The 23,532-nt window shown below is 34.8% G+C and overlaps 2 protein-coding genes across 3 annotated transcripts in view; one reads left to right on the forward strand and one right to left on the reverse strand.

The window, feature by feature from the left end:
- Window positions 1-23,532, reverse strand: part of LOC136811992 (telomere length regulation protein TEL2 homolog) — a 62,341-nt gene that overhangs the window by 33,560 nt on the left and 5,249 nt on the right. For both annotated transcript variants that reach the window (XM_067068596.1, XM_067068597.1), the window contains exons 2-11: window positions 18,247-18,477; window positions 17,992-18,077; window positions 17,519-17,587; window positions 16,289-16,436; window positions 15,955-16,060; window positions 15,544-15,603; window positions 14,924-15,065; window positions 13,687-13,745; window positions 12,899-12,979; window positions 12,242-12,306 (exon numbers count right to left, since the gene is read on the reverse strand). In XM_067068596.1, coding sequence (XP_066924697.1) covers window positions 12,242-12,306; window positions 12,899-12,979; window positions 13,687-13,745; window positions 14,924-15,065; window positions 15,544-15,603; window positions 15,955-16,060; window positions 16,289-16,436; window positions 17,519-17,587; window positions 17,992-18,077; window positions 18,247-18,477 — 1,047 coding nt within the window. The remainder of the gene's footprint in view (window positions 1-12,241; window positions 12,307-12,898; window positions 12,980-13,686; window positions 13,746-14,923; window positions 15,066-15,543; window positions 15,604-15,954; window positions 16,061-16,288; window positions 16,437-17,518; window positions 17,588-17,991; window positions 18,078-18,246; window positions 18,478-23,532) is intronic.
- LOC136811986 (uncharacterized) lies at window positions 6,069-9,085 on the forward strand. Its single transcript, XM_067068588.1, has one exon. The coding sequence runs from the start codon at window positions 6,125-6,127 to the stop codon at window positions 8,846-8,848; it is 2,724 nt and encodes a 907-aa protein (XP_066924689.1). The 5' UTR covers window positions 6,069-6,124; the 3' UTR covers window positions 8,849-9,085.

Below are 23,532 nucleotides of genomic sequence, written 5' to 3' on the forward strand. Positions count from 1 at the left end.
GACAGTTTCAGTGAAAAAGCACCCTTAGCAATCAATAAATTACCTCAACTCAATTACACAATAATTATCGGTAATACAGCGATGATACTCAGTAATGACTAAGCGAGTAATAATTTTATTTCTAATAAACGTTGTTTTGTTTGTTGCTTAAACGACAACGCAATGTGAAGTCAGATTAAGTCATTCAGTAATAGACGGAAAGTTAATAAAGCAAATTGATGGGTGCCTTGGTGTATGTTAGCAGTACTTAATTGCGAAATCAGATGGGTCAAATAAGTTATATTCAGTAGTAGGCGGAAAGTTAATGCATTCATTTTTATAAGAACCAGTAAATTTTTTATGAGACTCGGCTGTTCTTATATTTTTGCCACTTTGAGACTGAAACTGAAGTATTTTAGGCGTTATACCCAATTTTTACTACTTTGACCCCTATAAATTGCTTGAAATAGAGTTATTCCAGAATCACCATTGTTCTAAAATTCTTCTTATTAAGTTGGCGCATTGTTTTTATAAAAAGTGTTCCTATAAAAGAGAAGCGTGATGTAAATTGATGGGTGTCCTGGTGCAGGACTTATTTGGTTGATACCACTTAGTTACGGGACCAACACTTTTTTCAAAATATGATGAACGGGGGGTCTGAATAAAAGGGGGTTAGAAATTGGACCTCCAATAGCCCCAAAATAAATTAATTCTAAGCTAAAAACAGTATTCAGAAGAATTCAGTTTGCAATAGCTGAAAATATTTCAAGAAATAAATAAATGAGGGGATCTTGATAAGAACGGGAGGGGGTTTCAAAATCAGTTCGAAAATTAATAAAAGGGCGGGGACGTTTATTTGAGACCGTAGAGAATATAAAATTGCCTAGGCAAACACCACCCGTCTATTTATAAAGTGTGGTGGGCATTAGAAAAACTCTTAAAATGAGCACTGGTTACTTTATCTTTCAGATAGATCAGAACATAGGCCATCGAGCCGTTTAAAGAAACGCCCACTATGATGGGCGGAAAATAAATTTGCCACTAATTGCACCTTCTAAACAACATAAAACGTTACATGAGTGGATAAAAATTGATTTTTTTTTTTTTTTTTTTTTTTTATCTATAGTATATGTAACACGAACAAATAGTACAAAACTAAGGGTTCCTAACCTCCCGCAAAAGGACCACCAGATCATACCGCCAGGAGGAAGGAACCCAAACTAAGCTAACAATAAATTAATAAATCAATTGATAAATGCATGGGGAGAAAAAAAAAAAAAAAAAAAAAACTTACTACAGAGGATAAATACTAACAAAAAATAAAAAACAAAAACAAAAAGAGCTTGGAGAGCAGTTAGAGTAAAAGACTAAAATAACGGTCCCCCAAAACGGCTTGTATCACAGATAAATTTTATTGTTATACTTAATATATCGTGATTTTGGACAATGCTAAAATCGGGGTCGCCATAAAGAAGTATTCTACACAATGTTTTGGGATTAAATGGAAACAAGGTTATGTCAAGTTGAAGAAGGCTGTCAAACATCACAAGTCTGTCATTAGAGTAATCAGAGCAATGCATCAAAAAATGCTGTGTTGTTTCTACTGAATTTTGTCGACAGTTGCAGAAGGGGTCAACTGTGTCTGCAAAATTATGCCTGAACTTATGCTCACGAAGATGACTGAAACCAACCCTTAATCGGTTAAGGAGAACAACACCATCGTTGTCACTAGCTCTGAAAATTGAGTTAGCACTGGGTCTGAGAAATCGGCTGAGAAATTGAGAAATCTGAGAAATTTTATTTTTTGCAAAGTCAGTCTGTAAAAAAGTGAGGGGTCATGGCTATTTGGTCTTAGGCTCATTTGAGTGTCGATCCATTTTCAAGGCCAAGCTTTAAAAGGAATTCATATAATAGACCAAGCTTAACCAAAGTCGACTTAGTAGTATAAAATAATCTATTTGGATGTTAGGTCGTTGAATGTAATAGGCCATGGCCAGCCCCCGCAAAACGTTTCAAAATGCCGGTGAACAAGCTTTGACCATTGATTAAGTCAATTCGAGGGTGTGGATTTGGAACTTAAATGTTACCAAGCTTGAAAACCCGCAATTTTTGCGTAGTTTGCGAATTTTTGCGTTTTTAGGGAAAATTGTAAGCCTTCAAAATTCATGATTTTTGGAGTAAACAACATATCAAAAAAGTTAGTTACAGACATTTTGAATTTTTTCTTTATTTTTGAAACTTGGTCTATAAAAGATAGCCATGTTCTATGAAAGACTTTTACTATGACATTTCCATGGTGAAGTTTTACAAAATCTCTGAATAAGTTTTTTATTATAGCTCTACATCAATATTTTCAATTTTTTGAGAAATAAACATGTTTTCATTTCTCGTATCGAGGAGCCCCATCGCTTCGTATAAACTGCTTTCAAGCAATATAATGTGTCATGAATTATGATTAATAGCTGATTGCTATATCAAAATCCCATTTTATATGAAGTTCAAAAATGAATTCCTCTTTTAATTAGTTAGGTATTATTGAGGTATTTTTAAGTTGAAGTATGACTTCCACTTACACTCTAATCTTAAACTGGACATGTTGAGACGGATAGATTTGAAGAAGTTCTGAAAGATATACTTCAAAATTTCCAAAAAAGGCCTCGGAAGGGCCTCCAATTAATTATGGGGGGTCGAGGGTGTGAAATTTTTTTTTGTTTATCTTTATTATTGTTATTTAATTCCTTGCCAGTGTTAAGTTAATCTCCGAGCAGATCTTGATTACTCTGCTCTGGAACGTATTCACTAAAAGGCCATAACTCCGTAAGAGAACCTGTCCAGGTTTGCACACCACTTTGATCTTTTTAATCCAGATTTGGGATGAATATAAAAAGAGCTTTTGGGCGCGGTGATTGGCTAAAGCAAAACAATTGCAACAAAATCAAAGCCAACCATAAACATAAACATTAGAAACCAGTCGCTTTTTCTTTCGTTTCCAAGTAAAACGCAATACGGCTTTTAATGTTTTGGCTGAACAACCAGGTTAGATCATCACATTCGCCATATCCTTTAGAGCAGAGCGGGATACGCAGAATAAATGATCTGTTTTCAGATTAGTCTACTGTTTGTGATGTTGAAATGCGATTCAAAATACTTTTGACGGTTTGAATAAAATCATTTCATAAGGATGCATTCTCGGGCGAACATGATTTTGTGTATTTGGAGAGTTTCCTGTGAATGTTTCTTACATGGAAATCTTTAACGAAATGAAATGGAAAGCTTTCAACGTCTGACAAATGATTGATAGATTACACAAGTTATTTTTATTAGAACATCCAAAATTTTTGAAGCCTCATCTGACCTTTTTAAGTTTTAAATCATTTTCACCATTTTTGGAGTAGTTCTGTCCATTTTCTTAAAAAATCGGGTGTTTTAGACTCCACCAAGCCTAAAGTTTTTCTTAACTTTCCTAACTTGTTCTTCAGATTGTGCCACCTTAAATTTTCCCACGATTGCAAGCAAAATACTTATCAAGTTTTTTCCCAAAGTAACCAAACTGTAATTTTGCTTCAAGAATAAAATAAAAAGGGTATTTATTTGCCTCTCTATTGATCTTTATGACTCAATTTTTTATTCTCTAAATGCTTATTAGTCCCTCCGACATCATTTCAAAAAGGCCTGTTTTTGTCTATTTTTGGATCAAGTTTGTGAAAAAAGTCTTTATTTCTTATTTTTCAGCCGGAAAGAAAAGTATCATTTGAAAACTATAGACGACGGTAAAAATTTTCTAATCACTCATAACTTTTCTTATAAGAACTAACAAATTCTGGCTTAACCTTAGCTATTCTATTTCTTCTATTTCTCTAACTATTTCTAATATAATAGGTTTACTTTATTTATTATTTATTTATTGGCTTGAAAATGGACTCAAACTCAGTATAAATATGAGCCTGTTAGTTGTTTCCAATACTTCGGTTTTTGACCGAATTGAACCTTGTTTTCTTTTAAAATCTTCTCTTATTAGTAGGTAGGAAAGCTTGGAGTTTCGAAATTGAACGAAAGTAAAAAATGCAACTGCTGCTGCCGAGAATACCCACGTCTGAGGATTTTCATACTAACATTGAAAGTTATTTAAAGGTCCCCAAGATGGTCAAAATGTGAGGGGATTATCTGTGTGGGTCGTGATCATATGTATTTCACATTTTGAAAAAATAATGAGAACTAAAAAAGTGACTTAAAGAAAAAAATGACTGTTCCATAGGTCAAGTTATTTTTGAAAGTTCTCTGCTTTTACCTAAATACAGTGTCAACTAGCTATAAAAGATTGTGCTTCATTAATTCTAATATTTCTATAATTCGGTCAAAATCATAGTCACTTTCCCTGTTGTAGAAATCTTAATAATTCCTATTATTCAATCTCCTTCCCATAGATCGAACAATTTCCAGTCCCTCCCAAGTTAATTTAAATTTTCGGAATATAAAGGCTTAGAAATTCACTAGCAGAGTCTAGGTTTAAAAATTTTCAGAAAGTCGAGGAAAACAAGGAAAAAATGCATTAAAATTTAAAGAGTTTTAAAGGGAACAAGTCCGAACGAAGTTGTTTTGTTAGTACTAGTAGTAGACCTCACTGGGAAAAAGTTCAACAGGGAAAAAGTTCAACGGGGAAAAAGTTCAACAGGGAAAAAGTTCAACAGGGAAAAAGTTCAACAGGGGTTATTTTCCCATAAAGAATAATTTTGACAAAATTTACACTTTGACAAAATATACAACAGGTTATTTTCCAATTTTTGAACAAAATTATAGTTTACACGCTTCTTTTTTTTATAAGAACACACTTTATAAGAATGTCCATGATGAAAATGGCCAAAATATTAAGAATATGGTAAGAATATCACCATCATGGAATTTAACTACTGAACCTAAGAATGCCATTTTTAAAGCATTTTAACCTGTAGATTGCCAATTTCGATCTTAACCTAAGTATACTGCAAGAATATTTTTGGATGATTTTCGCCAAAAAATTAAGAATATCCATGATGAAATGAAATAACACCATTCTTATAAAAAAATAGCATGTATTGGATAACAAACTGAGACAATGATGTCACTGAAAGTCTAACTGGGACTTAAGCTCGATTCCAATAATCGAAAAATAGTTTAATTCTAAAATCCTGAACAATAAAGCACCGCATTAGGTTGCCGTTATTGATCGAGTTTAATCCCATATCAAAAACATCATCTAACAGCATGGAAGAATATCTAAGAAGGAGAGTCTTGCTAAATCTTAACACTACTAAATAAACGTTTAAAAAGCACTCCATTGTAGAGTTATACTCATTAATCTATTAGTAATCTTGTAATGGAAACTTTAATAATACTCTATATAGGGAAAGGTAATGAGTGTGTTATACTCACATAGTATGGGGTAAGATAAGCTTTCTTAAAAATTACATTAGATTTCAAAAAGAGGGTGCTTTTATGTAAAGGGAATTTCTTATTCGTCAAAATAGAACAACATCGATCTGGACTAAACAGTGAAGATCGTAATAAAAACACCAATAAAAATAAGAAAAAAGTTTGGAAATTTTCTAGAGAGGGTGAGGATCCCTGGTCGGCGGAAATAAGATTTTTTGAGGAACTAGAGTTATTTTTTTAAGAATGGGTGTGTGCAAAACTGAAAATTTGAAATTTCTTTGGCCCTTCAAATTTAAATCACAAAAAATTGAACAAATATAGGAGAGATCTAAATTGTAAAGTATATGTAGACTTTGAAAAAGTTGTAATGACAGACCAAGATTAGGAGTCACAATCTAGGTTCAAGAATTTTTCAGTGTTGAGTTTTCTGTGTTGAATTTTGTCAAACTTTTCTCTTTACTATAGGATGAATTTTCTGTTTGCATATACAGTTGACGCTCTTCAACTCGATTTTCAAGGGGAATCTGATTTTCATCGAATAAGGGCGTATCGAAAAGTAGAGCGTCGTTTATAAGAGTTTCTTGTTGGCAGGGACTTCCAATATTATCGAATAATAGAGCGTATTGAATAGTAGAACGTCAAGTTAGAGAGCGTCAATTATATGTTATCTTTTTAGATCTGTAATAAAAAAACCTTCTGAAAACAACCAAAAATACAGCTACCAATATATCACAAGATGAGATTCTGGATAGTGGTGCAATTATTACTACCAATCTCAATAGTGGTGTGTAAAGATGGTGTCGAAAAACATTTGTTCCCATTACTTCAATTCTACGGCGAGCACACGACTCACGCGATCGGAAGCAACCCCTTCCTCTACTTCTCTCTCATCGACAATTATCTATGTTCGGGTGAGAAAACCGATAAAACACATTGTTCGTGTAAACCTTCGTGTGTGAATCGAGTATCGTGCTGTATCGATTATTTTTGGAACGATCGAACCCATTGGGTGTTGAGAGAGTATATTGATTATTATCTGAGCAAACAATCAAAGGATGTGAAATGTATGAAAATTGCTGACGTCAGTAGTCCAAAGGTCGATCGTGTCTACATCGTAACGGGTTGCTCCAAATGGAATAAACTACGTCTCGGGACTGGTTTTCAACCAGTTGTAGACGAATCAAACGTTGTCTACAAGAACCCATCCATCGCGCAATGTCACGGCGCAGATTCTTTAAAGCCAATTTCAATAGAGATTGGATGTAATTCCACCATGAACGCAGTAGGACCAAACTCGTCACCAGAAGGCCACAACGAATGCTCGTACAAAGTCTTGAATAACCCTGATTTACCTTATTGTGGTGCCAAAAACCCATGCGACAGTGCCAAATCTCAAAACAAAGGCAACTCTATACATAAAACCAATAACGATCTGTGCCAATCTTACAACGGGGTAATCAAGATCCAAGAATCAGCGACAAGATCGGAGACGTTCCGTAACATTCATTGTTCAAAATGTTCATCGATCAAACCTGAAAAACTGATCATCCCACTTCAAAATATCGCAATCACCCCTCAAATACCAATGTCACATTCGGTGACTATTGATTACGGAACCACAGGTGTTCAAGCGTATTACAATAACAAAGGACAAAAGCTTAACATAGATTACCAGTGCTCAAATGAAGAGCTATATGACGTCACACAAAAACAATGTCTACCATTTTTATGTGGGCATGGTTACGAAAGAATAGGAGCCTCTTGTCGCAAAGAGCGCAAGGACAATTCAACAAATACAGATATGGACTCGGAAGATAATAAAATAGACCATTTATTATCGTGTATTTTCTCAAGCAACGAGCGTGGAGTTGTATACCTTAACACATCTGTGGACCAGACACTCACATACCAAAACACGGAAGAAATCAAGCGTGACAAAAACACCATAATGTACGGTATACGAGTTCAAAAGCCTGAAGATATACAAGCGTTTATGTCTGGTTTGATTAAAAACAAAACAGACATACCAAGCCAGGAGATTACCCTTTCAACATATTCACCTTATATAAAAACACATTTAAAGGGAATCGCCTTGAAACGTGGATTCCCTGATATGCAAATGTGCCGCGAAGAACCTATCGAGCTCAAAAACACGTCATCGTACAATATGAAAGGAAACTGCAGTTTAAACAAAGGGAACCGCAAACTCCCTTATGGCACATACTTAACGGAAATCAAAATATCTTTAAAAACGTCTATCAACCAACAACAAATGAAGTACCGCATCTACACTTGCCAGAAGTTTTATCTAAATTCGCCGTGTCCGAGAAAGGAAATTGACCTATCGGACAGAAAATATAAATGGTTAGAAAACGGGACCATTGATCTGGGTCGAGATGGAGTATACCTTGGTGAGCAATATATTCCTACCAGAAAAGGCGTCAGCGTGTGCATCCAAGATTATATAACAGGTCGTTTAGCAGATCCTGACCCTACATGGTTTGATCAAGCGCAAGAGGCAATAGGCTATCTAACACTCGTATGTTGTGTGATAAGTATTCCAAGCTATATATACGTGATCATTGTCTACACTAAAGCTAAAGAGCTACGGACAATACCTGGCAAGAACATTGTGTGCATTTGTATAGCTTTATTACTAAGCGATGTTCTGATTCTGACCACCAGTATTGCGGACAAGAAAACAATGCTTTGCGGCGTCATTGCATCCCTATTGCATTATGGACTGTTGAGCGCGCATGCGTGGTCAGCTATTATAGCGTTCGAAATTTGGACAACTTTCAAGAAAGGCAAAACACGTTCTACTTTGACTTTTCTATACTATTGTATTATCGGATTCGGAGCACCTTTAATTCCAGTAATTACAATGTCGTTCTTAGATCGTTACCAGGTTCTGAGCATCGGTTACGGTCGGGACATTTGCTGGATCGGAGACCAAACATATCGCGTATTTTTGTACTTAATTCCGATCGTGGTCATATCATTATTCGATATCGCAGTCATATCTTTCGTATTGACACAAATCTATATCCAGCAAAGACGTTCGTCTCAACTTCTCAATAAAGCAACGGAAACTAAAGAAACCACCGTACTTAAAACAGCCATGAAGTTAGTCTTCCTTTTAGGACTCGTTGAACTAATAGGTTTCATACAACTGCCTAGAGGTGAGGAGACCTGGAAAGCTGTATTACATATTATAATACAATTCGTTTACGTGACTCTTCGTGGATTTCGTGGTCTCTTTATATGGGTGATGTATGTCTACATGAATGAACGCGCGTGGAAATATAGAACGTGCCGTCAAAATAATTCCTATTCACCGAAAGAATCTCCCGTAACTACTATGACACGCCGTAGTAACGGAGCGACGGGACTTACGCACAAAACGTCATTTAGAGTAACGCAAACGCTAGGTGATGACGTCCACATAGTCAAAGTTTAGTCAATTTCATGATTTAAGCTTACAAAACTTAGCGTTACCTACGCTAGTACCGAGATAAGAAAGACCAAAGAAACTGAAATAATTCGAATCATGACAAATTTTTGTAGCTGATCTTGTAAAATTTCGTTGCACGCTGGTGAATTATCAATCCGTTATTTAAAATGTATTTGCAATTAGATACCGTATGTATAGATATAGTCAATTTAGATAAATTTTCAAATCAGCTTCTTCTTCTTATTCTGTGTTGACTTATTTTGTGAAAAAGAAAAATTTCATTTAGAACTGGGAAATGGAAAGTAGGTTTCGGGATACTAGTTATATGTGTGCCAAACCGATAAAACTTGACTCTTATTGAAGAGAATAATTTTTGTTAACAAAAATTAGCGAAAAAACGAACCCTAATGCGCCAATCTTTGCATAAGAGATTGCCATTTTATCATATATATTATTTAATGCAGATGGGCCTATTCGAATAATGGGCTTTTCTATTAATAGGCCGATCCCGTGTGACGTCATTTTCAACCACTATCAGCCATTTTTCTAAGAAATGGTAGAGAAAATATGTACAGGATGATTAAGTAATACCTTCATAGCTCAAAATCTTCAAATATTTCCCGTTTAGACCGACGCATAGTTTTTTGCTTCATGGGTGAAATTTTTGTCAGTTAGGAACAGGCAGCTTGCTTCAGGTTTGCTTGAAGATAGTCCCTAACTGGATTTTGTCGAATGGGTCATATCACACCATATTTCCCCCGATACGGAGATACGTCTTTCATTTCAAGAGTGTAGGGTTAGAATTGTCATGATATTCATGTAAAATCCAGACTTTAAGAAAGGAGTGTCACCAAAATATGCTGAAATTCAAGGATAGAGTATTTTCAGTTGGAATTCCATAGTCACAAAATGTTTGACTTACTCAAAAGGAGGTATATTCCTTCTTCTGGAAAGCCCATTTATGTAAATTCTCATGCCATCGGGAGTTACCAAAAGCGCAAAAGCTATTTTTTCATGTTATGACGCAAAGATGTCTCAAAACGTCGTGGCAACGTTCATGTGAACGTCATTTGGACGTTATATGAAGGTTTGTTTGACTTTTGGTAACTGTCCTCAAAAGAAAAGTCGCAAAATATAGTAATCTCCAAACAGATCCTGATAATCCACACATGGGAAGTATTCACCCTAAAAAGGCAATGGCTCCGTAGCGTAAGGCCAGACGGTGTCAATCGAATGAATCGAACGTCGAATCAATTGAACACAATCGAACGCAATCAAATAATTGCAATTCGATTGTCGAACGCAATAGAATCGTAATCGAATATTACCCAGGATTTGCCGTTCAATTGCTTCGATTACGTTAGATTGTATTCGATAATTTTCGCTAACGCTTAATTCATTCAATTATATTCACTCGTTTCATTATTCGCTCTCGTACGCAGGGTACATGTGCACCCGCTCTTGTCGTATTTTATGATGGCGTATTGGTGACCGCCCACGCTAAAGCTCTAAAGGGGTGGGTCAATTTAATTGTAATCAAACTAATTGAACACAATCGTAGATCAATCGAACGTAGTTGACAATCAATTGCAGGCTCGGATACAGAGGGAGGCTATAACCAATGGAGGAGAGTGCACTTTATTATCGTATTACCTTATATGGAAACTAATTACTCTCCATGAATAAGATAGCCTACCTCCTGTATCCGACCCTGAATTGAACCAATCGTACGTTATTCGAACGCAATCGAACACAATCATATATTACCCAGGAATCGGCCGTTCGATTGAGATTAGATTGCGCTCGACAATCGAATAGCAATTATTCGTGCGTTCTATTACATTCGATTGGTACAATCTCGATTTTCGTTCGAACTTGTTCAATTGACACCGTCTGGGTAAGGGAATCTGCCCAGGTTGGCAGACCGCTTTGATTTTTTTTTCGTCCAGATTAGGGATGAGTATAAAAATTAGCTTTCGAGCGCGGTGATTGGCTAAAGCAAAAACATCGTATCAAAATCAAAGGTCAATCACAACCAGAACCATGAACATTAAAACCAAGTCGCTTTCGCTTTCGCGCTTTCGCGCTTTCATTTTAAAGCAAAGCAGTTTTTAGTACTTTCCTGAAGATACAGGTCCTCGCAGATCGTCACACTCATTAATTCACTTGAGAGCAGAACGGTGCGTGCACAGAATGGATGACACCAAACTAAATCTAAATCAACCGTGATGGGTGATGAGAAAAAACGGCTTAATGTCAGAACGGTTCCAGTCTGCAATCAAAATCAAAAAAGGTGTGTCTACGAGACTATGTCTTTCTCGTTGGATTTGTACAATGATTTTTATTCACAGTTCAGAAAGAAACAACGAAATAATAATAATAATAATAACCTTATCTTTTCGGAAACGATTTCATTACACTGGTACTTCTATTGGGGGGATCACCAACGTATTTCGTTCAAGAATATGAAAATATGAATATTATATGAATCTAAAGACTTCAAACAAACTAAAGCATGACTGGTATTATTGCATAAAGAAGTAAGAAAAAAAGCATTATACAGTTAACGCTCTCTAATTCGATCTTCAAGGGGAATTGGATTTTCATCTAATAAGGGAGCTTATCGAATAAGGGAGCTTCGTTTATGAGAGTTTCTTGTTGATGGGGACTTTAGATTTCATCGAATAAGGGAGCCTATCGAATAGTAGAACATCGAATTAGAAAGCATTTACTGTACTTCTAACATATTCGAAAGACTCAATTGTGTCAGTTTTACAATAGAAAGTAATTTCTAACTAGCAGATGTTTTTGGATATTCCAAAAAGACTTTTTGTTTAAATGAATGAAATTAAATGTAATGATTTTAACAATGCATGACTTGGTGATGACATGACTAGTGGATAATAAAATCTCAACAATTTTGTCCTCGAATAAAACATTTGTACAACCACTAAGCTTTATAATCATGGAGACATCAAGTCTCTTAATCCGAGCTCCCCAAAACAGTTTGGTTAAAGTTTTTATAAAAGAGGTACCTACAAAACAGACATGGAACTAAAAACAACTTTGCCTGGTGCTAGACGGCGCTACATCACAAATATCTACCGAACAGTAAATCTAGCTCTCTCGATACAACTACATTGTAGATATTGAAAATTTGAAAACAAATATTGGCCAACAACCTGATGAACTCATCTAACAGGTACCTAGATGGTATTATCAGATGTTGCCGCCAATAATTAGGTGTTAGTCAGTGCCAGATTTCAGCCTTTGTACCCATTTTTGAGGTAGCATTACAAAATGGTATGAGCTAACTGACCCCAAATATTCTACCTTTTTGTGTAATTTAACCTAACCCCTGAACAAAAGAACAATAGAGAACAAAGAGAATAAAAATACCTGAGAGCATTTAAAGGGTCGTTTGCCAAACTATAAAGGTATTCTATTTCGTCCGTTCGTTGAAGCTATAATAAGGCAGAAAACAGGAAAGAATTATTTGAAATAAAGGGCCCATCATCATTAAAGAATATATATGAATAATTGATGAGGCCCCACAAACGGCAGGGGGCGACCTACCGACTTTTTTTTGGCAAGTAAACTCAAATTTTGTTCTTTTCCAAGAATTTCTTTTCTTCAAATTCATTTGAAATGTGGCCAAAATTAGCGCTTAATAACACATCTGAAGATTTTAGAAAATAAGATCTTTTGACCGAAGGCAAACTGTATTTTTAAAGCATTTCATAAACTGTTTGGTTATTTATAAACATTTTACAATACTTTTTAGAAGGAATTGATTTCAATGGTACTTTGATGAGTGGGCGTGACATGTATAGAATATTTCATTTTTTGAAGAAGGTTGAAGTTTATATTTCTAGATAGAAGGTTCCTCGGGTAGGTATTTTTGATTATATCACAAGTAAGGGGGTCATAACCCTCCGTGCATTTCAAAGGTGTATAAAGAGCTTCTTATTGGCTGACAGCTAATAAAAAAAAGAATGTTGCACTCGTTATGTCTATTAAGAAAAATCCAAATATTCCAAGGACAAAGTTTGTTACCTCGAAATTCAAAATCTTTCCATCCTCTCCATCGACCGTCTTTGTCAACATTTCTGCAATGACCATACCAAAATCTCTGATCTACAGGACGAAAAAGATACGCTATAAAAGCCTTGAAATTACCCATGTATTTTCAAGCAATATTTTTAGGGGGAGATGTTATTTTGCAAAAATGGCATAAATTCTTAGCCCATTTGTCAAAAGTTGCCTTTGGGTATAAAAAGAAGAAAAAATCATGTTAAAACCCTGTGGTACCCTTTTCAAGGTTGCCACAGGTAGGGTGCCACCGTCGCTCCGCCAGCAAAATCGAAATTTCAAAAATTTTTAAAACATAGTGAAGTGACCCCTCATTTGAAAGGTATTTTCATGCTGATTAAGAAAGTCAATATAATGAGGTTGAATAACACTGTCACAAAAAGTAATTTCCGACAGTTGGCAAAATTTTGAGGATTTTTTGATCGTTTTTCTTATAAATCTTAAGTTACTTCTTGTTAGAGTGTTTTTCACCCTTACGATATTGATTTTCTTAATCAGCATGAGAATACCTTTCAAATGAGGGGTCACTTCACTATGTTTTAAAAATATTTGAAATTGCGATTTTGCTGGCGGAGCGGCGGTGGCACCCTACCCGTGGCAACCTTGAAAAAAGTGCCAAAGGGTTTTTTGAATTTTTCTTCTTTTTATACCCAAAGGCAACTTTTGACAATGGGCTTAAAAAATTAGTTCTAACATCCCCCCCTAATATTTTACAAAAGTCTTGTTTTTCTTAATTCTATATAAAATAATACCTTAACGTTGGGACTTTGCAAGTGACACTGTACTGTTTCAAGAAGTTTCATAATCAGTTCTAAAAACGAAAAATAAAAACACTGAAATACAATCTCAAAATGAGTCTCTTACCTTATTGAGAATCTTTCTATAAGATGAACATTTGGAAATGAAACTGGCCCTTTTCATCTTAAACATAGAGGAGAGATTTATCCACACACATGACCCAAGGCCGAATCTCGTTGTCAAAGGTTTATCTTAGAGAAAAATTCTCACTTTCCTAAAATACTAAAGTGTATCCAGATATAAGAGGCAGTGGAAACAAGAATGGCTGTAACTTTTGATAGTCCGATAGAATTTCCAATTTTTTATAAAAAAATCGTAAAATGTGTTATGATTGAAAAACTGTTTTATCATCACTACCCCGCCTGTTTTTAGTAAAAATTTGGAGATTTGATATTTCACAGAAAAGTGCTAGCAAGGGTTATTTCGATCGGGTCCCATATCTTCCGAAGGACTTTTCCGTTTGCCTAGAAATTTCACAACCTTCTTAATCTAAGGTTGAACTACCATTGGTGTAAAAATAAACGTTGTAGCGTAAGTAGAAAAAAAAAGCTCAATTTTTGCAATCGCAAATTTAATCGCTAAAAATCGCGAATTGTTCAACCAAAAATACATTCAAATATAGAGCTTTTGATTCTCTAAAACAAGCAAAAAAAAATTTCGCAATTATATTTGACTATCAAAAATTACAGGCATTCTTGTTTCCACAGCTAATTATAATTATCTTGATAGACTTTAATTTTGAGATTTGCCCTTTTCCCAACATGAACATTTTCAATAGAAGCTAAGAAAAGAACTCTATTTGAGAGTAAGCCAGATCATAGTTAAGTTAATTTGAACCTCTTTTGTGTATTTCTAAATAAAGACAATTCGCTCTTAAAGTGTGTGCTCATTCATGTTCAGTTTGCAATTTCTGAACCAATGCTTCAATATTGTAACAATTAAAATACCATTTAAAAGATAATTCATAACATTTAAATTATTTGGCTCGTTTTCACTCCGCTTTCTAGGGTGTGTAAATTTCCAAGGAATGATTTTGTGTGAAAGAAGATTATCTGGTTGAAATCAGTGAGGCTTCAAAGTATTTCAATTAGCCAAAAATAAAGTAGAATTATTCGAGCATCAAGGGATCAAAATATCATATTCTTTATTTCCTTTTTTTTTTAGAATTTTGAAATAAAATGTGAAAAATACCTTGCTTCCAGGCTTTTTTTAGTTCTCCAGTCAACAAACCAAGTGATATAAGAATGCATTTGGACAGATATTCATGCTGTTTGATTGAGGTGTTTTGAATGGCGCCTTGGTCACCCCACACTTTCAACAACTTGAATAAAACCTAGAATTCAAATGGAGTAGACTCTCTCTAGTTCGATCTTCAAGGAACCAAGCATTTCTTTCGAATTAGAGAAAGTTTCGAATCACAGAGAGTAATTTAACCACTTTTCAGCGCAGGGAACAATTATCTTAGACCGATTTACAGAAAGATTCGATTAATAGAGGTTTGAACTAGAGAGAGTTAAAATATGATGGAATGCTTTACGTTCATGGGTATCAACAAGGGAAATCAAAAACATCAGTTTTGATGCAATTTTAGTCGCTGAACCAAAGAAATTTGCACTGAAATCCTGGTATAGAACTAAAACAAAGAGTAGATTTGCTCTAAATATTCGACATTATACTCAAATAATTTAATAAACGCCCCCTTCTTTTAAATACCCCCCTCCCTCGAATAAACATCCCTCCTAAAATCAAAATATTTAAATAAATGCCCCGGGCGTTTATTCGAAGTAATACGGTAGGCTTATTCAAAGTACCTTTTTGAACTCGTTTTCATATTTTGTCAAGTGCTTCAAAACCAAGTATGGTACAATATCCTACAAGAGAAAGATAAAAATAATTCATGAACAATCATCACACAGAAAGGATGCGGAAAGATCTCATTACCTGAAGTTGGTCATTTCAACTAAATCATTGCTTTTGGAAGAATTTGTTCTGAATGGGACTTGGAATTTATATTCTTTTGAAAGAGGTTGAGGTTGAAAATATGCAAAAATATCAGGCCTAACTCAATGCAAAGACTTCTTTCAAGCGAAGATTAGCCGACTTTTGCAACAAAAAGGCAAAGACATGTCAGAAAGTTAACCGTCTAGTGTAGGTGTAGATGGTTGAACCCATTCTCCAACTGGCCGCCTATCCTTTTAAAATTCAGATTTTCAATCACATACGTTTGGTGCTGTTTTGATGAAAATCCATTTGTTAGTGAAGAGAAATTTCAATTTGTTATTCGATGTCAAATTGATAGAATCCAATAGATAAGAGAACACATCCAAACTAAAAATGAGAATCATTGGAAATTGTTCTGATATCATGAATCAAAGGTTAAAATAAATCTTTGATTAAAAAGTTTGATTGTTTTAAATTTGTTCTAAAGTTTTGGCCAATTTTCAGGGTATTTATTAGGTTCTAGTCAATAAAATTCGAAGTGCTCTCATAAAATTGTTCTTATAAGCGTGTATTCAAGCTTGTATTCTAGTCTTAGGTGGATAACATACGCCTCACCTTTCATAGCGCTTGATGATTGGTTGTAAAACAGCTTCAAGCTGGTTTTCATGTACAGAAGTCACCAATTTTGAGCAGATTCTTCTCCACAATGGACTTTTCTTTGACAAGTCAACAAACTCAGGTAATAATTCATCGAACAGTAAATCTACAAACAAAATGTTTTTTAAGTATTTACCACACCGTCGTTTTCTATAAGATTCCCTTTTCCACACTAAAATTCCACTGCCACTTTTCTACTGGAAAAAGACGAAAAGAACTTTGGGTCGAAAGTTAGGCTGTTTTGTAAGTAAACACAAGATTTTCCGTGCCTTTCCAATCTCATCATGTTAGCGAGTTGTCTGTACACAAACCCAATATCCACGGCTAATTTCAAAATTCATTGCCGTAGAGGGTCTGTTGTCATTGTCTTTTCTGGTTTGAGATTTTTCAAACCAACCGCTACAATGGAGTGCTGTTGGAGTTTTGCGAGAAATCGGAGGCGATAAGATAAAATGGCCATCAGAATTTTCAGAAAGTATAGAAATTTGTCAAAAAAAAGTGTTTTCATTACAAAACTGGCGCTTCTTATTTTTTAATAATTGGAATAAAAGAGAGCTCTAAATGAAGACATTCTATTGCAAAATAACTCTTTTTGCAAAAATCGAATGTTTTTTGTTTACATTTTGGATCTTTGAGTTCACGAACATGAGAGAGAAGTTGTTTGATTGGAATCTTGTTTTTAAAGTGGTTTTAACTTCAGTTCTTTGCAAAAGAATATACTCAGAGTATCTCTGTATGTTTTTATGTTCAAATTCAGTATTTATTACTTTTACGGCATTTGATCTATGTAGAGTGGCTATAGCTTGTTTTGTTGGCATAACTTTTGTAATTAAAATGTATTTTTCTTTTTGCAGTAAAAATACTTGAGAAAAGTGAAAATGGATGTGTGTCTCAAATATGATTGGTATACCTGATTAATTATTATCATGACAAAATAAAGAAACAAAGTTATTGTTATCTTATTAAAACAGGATACAACTTTATAATAAAAGTTATTGCTTGTGTAAGGATAAATAGACTCTTCCTAAAGTCATCTCTGTCATCCATAGCAGGTTGGTAGTACTTTGGCAGCACATCCAATGAATGGATTGGGAAGGAGGATAAAGTCGAACCCAGCTCCTTTAAACTTAAAGCAGTTTAATAAGTATAAGGCTTGTATGGGGTAATTTTGTTTCAAAAAAATCTAACCTGCATAGCCTCTCATACAAAATTTGCCAACAAGTTGACTGAGAAAATGTAACGAACAGTCCTGTGAGTCTAAATGAAAAATTACACATTTGTTTAGTTAATGAAAATTCGATGATTAGAATGGTAAAAGTTTTTCAGTGGTCAAAGTAAGCATTAAACAAAGCAAATTAGCACTTATTCTCAAAACCTGGTGAATTATGCAGAAATTTGAGACGGAAAATCCGCTGAGATGTTTAAAGTATAATTTATATCTGTTTACTAAAAGTCATAACACCATCTGGTTGGACTAAAGAGGGGCTTAATTCCCTTTCCAATCTGTTTCAAAAAAACTTTGGCGACAGGTAAAGGGTTCATCAAATAGTTATATCTCAGAAAGTTAGAGAAAAAGCATTGTAATTAGAAAGACAATTTTCACTTTATTAATGCAATATTTGTTTTGATGATTAATTGTTATGATGCTTAACATAACTTACTTTGTAAAGCATTTTGTATCCTACGTAGAGTTTCCAAGAAGGCCCGTGAAATAATCTGAGTGTAATTTTTGGGTACAAAACATGAGCTAGAAACAGAAGAAATAAATTTGGCATCAATCTATAGTTTCAATTTAATCTTAAAAAGATCCGACATATTGACGATGATTACACCTCTAAGTTATATAATCTCAATGAGAAAAAAACCCTTAATATTAAAAATTACAAAAAATATTGATTTTTGAAAAATTTAGTCACCTTGTGGCAAGTTTTAAACGGTTAGATATCAAATCAGGGAGGGTTACAATTAATCTTTCCAAGTGATCCCATGTAGTTTGAACAGATGGTGCATAAACATGACGTTGATTCAAGACTTGAGTAGGTTTCACCATGCATTGTTGCCAAAACACATCAACCAAACGATCTTTCTTCAAAAAGTTCACAAGGCTTTCACAGAGAAGTTTCTCAACACTTGAGTGGCAACTTTTGCTAAAACAAGAACATTTTACAGCATAAATTCTTTATAGATAACTCTCACAAATCCTTACTGTAATAAACAAAATACCTTCTTTATTTAATCAGTTCATATCATGTGATAGTAAAAGGGTATATAATTATATATATACCAAAAATATGTATACTTTTATACTTTTACTTTTATATTTATATTTCATCAAAAACACTCAAAAAGATCTCAGAAATTACAAGATGCAGAAAAAGTAAAGGGCTTCGGAACATCACTATTGATTGACCTGTCTAAGTTACTGAGTCTCAATAACAGATCACGCAATTTTCTGCAGAAAAACAGACTTTTTTCATATTTGTGATCGGACGCTTGTGCGAATACGGGCAATCGCATCTATGTGTTTCTTGTCCATAGCTTCAGCCAGGTTTCCAGGCCATTCTGGAATTCATGCACAGTAAGCCGAATATATTCGGCGTGAGAATGTCCTCAATCGGGTGTAACCTTCTTGATCCTCAAAATATCTTTGGCATGGCTTTTGCATGGATTCCACACTGGTTTCTAGGTCCCCCCAACAAAGTAAGGGCCCCCCTAATAATTTAGCTCCCCCCAAAAAATTGCACTGGTGCTAGGTCCCCTTAAACACTTGGGGAAAAACAAAAACATTGTTCTCCCACCCCTGCAGAGAAGTCAATAAAAATATATGCGAGTACAGTACTAATAAATGAAAACTCAATTTTACTTGTATTAATATTTATATATGTTTACAAATCTTTTGCTTTTTATGTTTGATTTTAATAGTAAGATAAGAGATCTTTTGAAATTAGTTGAACAGCCCCCGGAGTCTCAGTCAGATCATCTAGCCCCCCCCCCAACAACAATCTAGGTCCCCCCAAATATTTTGGTAATTTTAGCCCCCAGGCTCTTTAAACAAAATCGATTTTAGGTCAGAAAAAATGTCAATTGACATTAGTGGGTGGATGGGTTAAAGACGACCCTCAACATGGCTAGAGAATTCTCGGGCCTCTTCGGGCCATGTTCGGGCCGAGAGACCCTATCAATTCTTGATGACCCGAGTCATTCGGGCCATGTTCGGGCCTCCTTTTTCATAACGCTTTTAAGCCTGTCTGGCTGGGTCCATTGAGTCTAATCTAAGTACGGAGTAGGGGCGAAGTACTGAATCCTATAAATCTTTTCTCTTATAGATTAACGATGAGTTCAATCGATTGCGGGAGAGCAGATTAAAGATGAAAAATTAAGACAGCGCGTCAGTAAGATTCTAGCGATTTAATTGGTCAAAAGACGTTGAGGTGCGATACGGTATCCTGTCTTCTCGCATTCGATTGAGAAAAATTGAAGACATTACAGCGACGAATTCTCTTTCGAATGTTTTGATCTAGATTCTAATCGTTATCAAATAGTTCAAATCGAATCCGTTACTGTAATGGGTGCCAGCAGCCTAGTAAACTCCTAAGTTAGGTACCGTATTTCCTTAAAATTTTTGTAATTTTAGGTGCGGCGCTCTTTAGACGGCGGCGCTCTTTTCAAGTTTTTTATTTCCTACCTTTTAAAGACTCAAGAAATCAAGAAACAACCCATGCCACGGAATTGACAACTGTCCTTTTGATTTTTAGACATTATCTTCCACTAAAGAACATTCTTATTTTAGAATTAGATGTGGAAGAGTTTATTAACAAGAAAACTATAGAATTCTGTTTTCTTTATCTTTTTTCTAAAAAGCGCCCCCTTCAGAGGTGCGGCGCTCTTTAGAGGGCGGCGCTCTCAAAATTTTTGAGGTTTTAGGGGCGGCGCTCATTAGAGGGCGGCGCTAAAAAGAGGAAATACGGTATCTAGAACCGAGATTTAATTTTAATTTCGCACAGGATGTAAAATAATGAAATGAGTATTTCGGGTAGAATTTGATTTGGTGATACGATGAATTTCAATACTCGATACTCGGCTCCAACTCAAGGTTATATGTAATGACCCACAAAAAAAGGGTAAGTCTGATCACGCTAGCACGCAATTTTTTTTCTTTCAATCACGATCACGAAAATGAGCAAAAAGATTGGGTGATCACGAATCCCTTTCAAAAAAGTCCAAATCACGCATCACGGCCAAATCTTTCAAATCACGATCACATTCAAGGCGATTATGTTCAATGGTTTTGGCCAGCTATAGTTTTTTCATGCTGTAAAATGATACGTTTCGATTTTTGTAGTGTTATTTCAACCTCAACTTTCTTATCAAACAATGCCTGGTCTGGGGTCGCAATATGAAATTTTGTTTGGTCACTGTATCACGCTTGATAACAGATTGATCAGAAAAATGACTTTGAAGAATTAAGTTTGAAATGAGGTTTGAAATAGTTTGTGATTTTGTTATGATTTTTTTTACACGCAAGATATTCTTCTAACCTTTCAGCATCAGTACGCCTTCCACAACGCTTTTTACCCTGAAAGTTTGGAAGAAAAAAACTCAATTTCAATTCAGAAGGAAGGATAAGCCAGGACAGGCCTGTTCAATCTTGCATGTGTGGGCCTTCACTTGTAGGCCCAACCACAAAATTCAAAAGTCCCAAAGTTTTTAACCTTGTTTTGGGACGGCTAGTGATTACATGCCCACCTAGAAATAGAAATTACAAATGATGATCAATTATTAAAGGGGGTCCTCTCTATTGCAGAAAAAACTAAGTTATATACCTCATTATCACATAAACATAACAACATACTTCCCAAACAGTCCCAAAGAATATATTAGCTTCCGAAAAATCCTTCTTTGCCTCATATAGTATCAAAATTTTATTTTTGATCCTTACTCCACTTTCAAAATTTTCAGCTGACTAGAAATTTTTCTACAAAGTGTAAGAAAGTTGTTGACAAATAGAAAGCCCTGAATTTGTCCACTTGTCAGCAACATTGAATTTCCTGGAGGAAAAAACTTTTTTTCGAAGCAAATTGGGAAAATGTGTGTGAATTTCTGACACGTTTTTAATCAAAACAAAGGAGTTTCCTCATACTTTTTTTGGCAAATTGAATAAATTTTTAAGGCAAATATGAAACATGCAAGATAAAAATAGGTGGCAAGACTCAAAATGTAAACTGATCAAACTATACCTTTGTGTCTGCGTCAGAAGATTCCATATTTAAATTGATTCAGCATGTCCAGTCAAACAAAATAGTACAAAATAAGATTTGTCTATTTTTTTTATATCGCTCAAAAAAACCGGTTTGTGTAAACCGCAGGTTACAGGTCACAGGTCTGCACAGGTTACAGGTTACAGGTTACAGGTCAGTATGACAGGTTGACTCTAATCAATGTCATTGGAGAGGAAAATGTTTGGAAAACACAAAAAATTATCAAAAACATAATTCTCAAGCAATTTCATCCATATAAAACCATTTCAGACATCAAAATTTAACCATGTGCTTTTATCGATCTTTCGCAGTTTGCGCTGTGTATAACGCAGACCAGAAAATATTTGAAACCATAGTATAACAGGTATATTACACATTGTAATGTTTGTAATGTTATATGATGGTTACATATAATAAAACACATCGCTCTAAAACTACCTTCTCAGAGAACTCACGAGCTTCTGATTGGTGTAATTTTATATCCAGCCATATTGTTATCATCACATTCGGTATGCTAAATATTTTTGGTCTTTTTCTCTTGTAAGACATGATATTTTGTGATTCTGTCAATATTTTTGTCAGAAATTGTCATTAAGTCATTAAAATAACAATTGAATTATTAATTAGTTTCATCCTTCTAAAACCACTCTCTTAGGGATCTCACAAGCTTCTGATTGGTGCTGTTTTATATCCATTCACACTATCAACATCACATTCTGTATTATAAATATTTTTCTTGTTTTTGTCTTTTCTTGCATCAGATTTTATGATTCTGTTAATATTTTTGTCAAAAATTGTCATTAAGTCATTAAAATAACAATTGAATTATTAATTAGTTTCATCCTTCTAAAACCACTCTCGTAGGGACCTTGCAAGCTTCTGTTTGGTGCCATTTTTTATCCATTCACACCATCCACATCACATTTTGCATGATAAATATTTTTCGTGCTTTTGTCTTGTTAGGCATCATATTTTATGATTTTGTCATTATTTTTGTAAGTAAGTGTCACTAGGTTGTTATTCTATTCAATTGTCATTTTATAATATCTAAATAAAATGTATTACTTTTTTGTAATTTAATGCGTTATGTATTGATGTTATGTTATGTATATGTTATGATCTTATTATCTTTTTTTCCGGTCTGCACTTTGTTGACCTGTAACCAGTGACCTGTAACCTGTGACCTGTAACCTGTAACCTGCGACCTGTAACCTGCGGTTTACACAAACCGCAAAAAAACCTTACAAGCTTCCCGTGGACACGCTTCAGTTTAAAACCAGGACCAGTTTACTAGCAAATATTTCCACCCTAAGTATATTTATATATAACTATGTTTTCATACCAAATAAGACATTTAATATTTATATGAATTTACCACATTCATATATTTAATATAATTGAGAGAAACCAAGTTTTTCTCAAAGAAAATGTTAAAAAATTCAGTCCTGAAATTACACGCCTGTTTAAATCATGTTTTCAAAAATTGGCCTGAGTATGGCCCAAGTGTGGCCCATGCGTGCCCCGCGTGTGGCCCCACGGCCGAATTCTCGGGCCAGCTCGGGCCATACTCGGGCTTTACGCGAATTCCAATAAAAGTTTTGGCCCAAGAATTCTCGGGCCATGTCGAGAGTTGTGTTAAAGGTTGTTGACGTTTTTTTTTCAAATCCAAAAACATAGATTTTTCATTCTATGCCAAATATTACCTAGATTTTTTGCCAATGGGTTGTGTCAATTTGTCAGCAATCAGACTATCTGTTATCTGACAAAATAAACATGGGACAGTAATTCGGCCACCATTCATCTGAACGTCCAAAGTCAATTAATAGCTGCAAATTATAGATAGCAAATAATGTGAATACGCTACTCTCACCAGGTCAGTACTGTACAGTCAAGTATCAATATTTGAGGTATTACAAAAATCGCTACTTTTTGCCGTAATCGCTT

Source organism: Clytia hemisphaerica, unplaced genomic scaffold, assembly GCF_902728285.1.
Source record: "Clytia hemisphaerica strain Z4C2 unplaced genomic scaffold, Clytia hemisphaerica genome assembly, whole genome shotgun sequence".
In the NCBI taxonomy this organism is placed as follows: Eukaryota; Metazoa; Cnidaria; class Hydrozoa; order Leptothecata; family Clytiidae; genus Clytia; species Clytia hemisphaerica.

Coding starts and splice junctions, on each gene's coding strand:
- LOC136811986 (XM_067068588.1), top strand. CDS start 6,125: ATGAGATTCTGGATAGTGGTGCAATTATTACTACCAATCTCAATAGTG.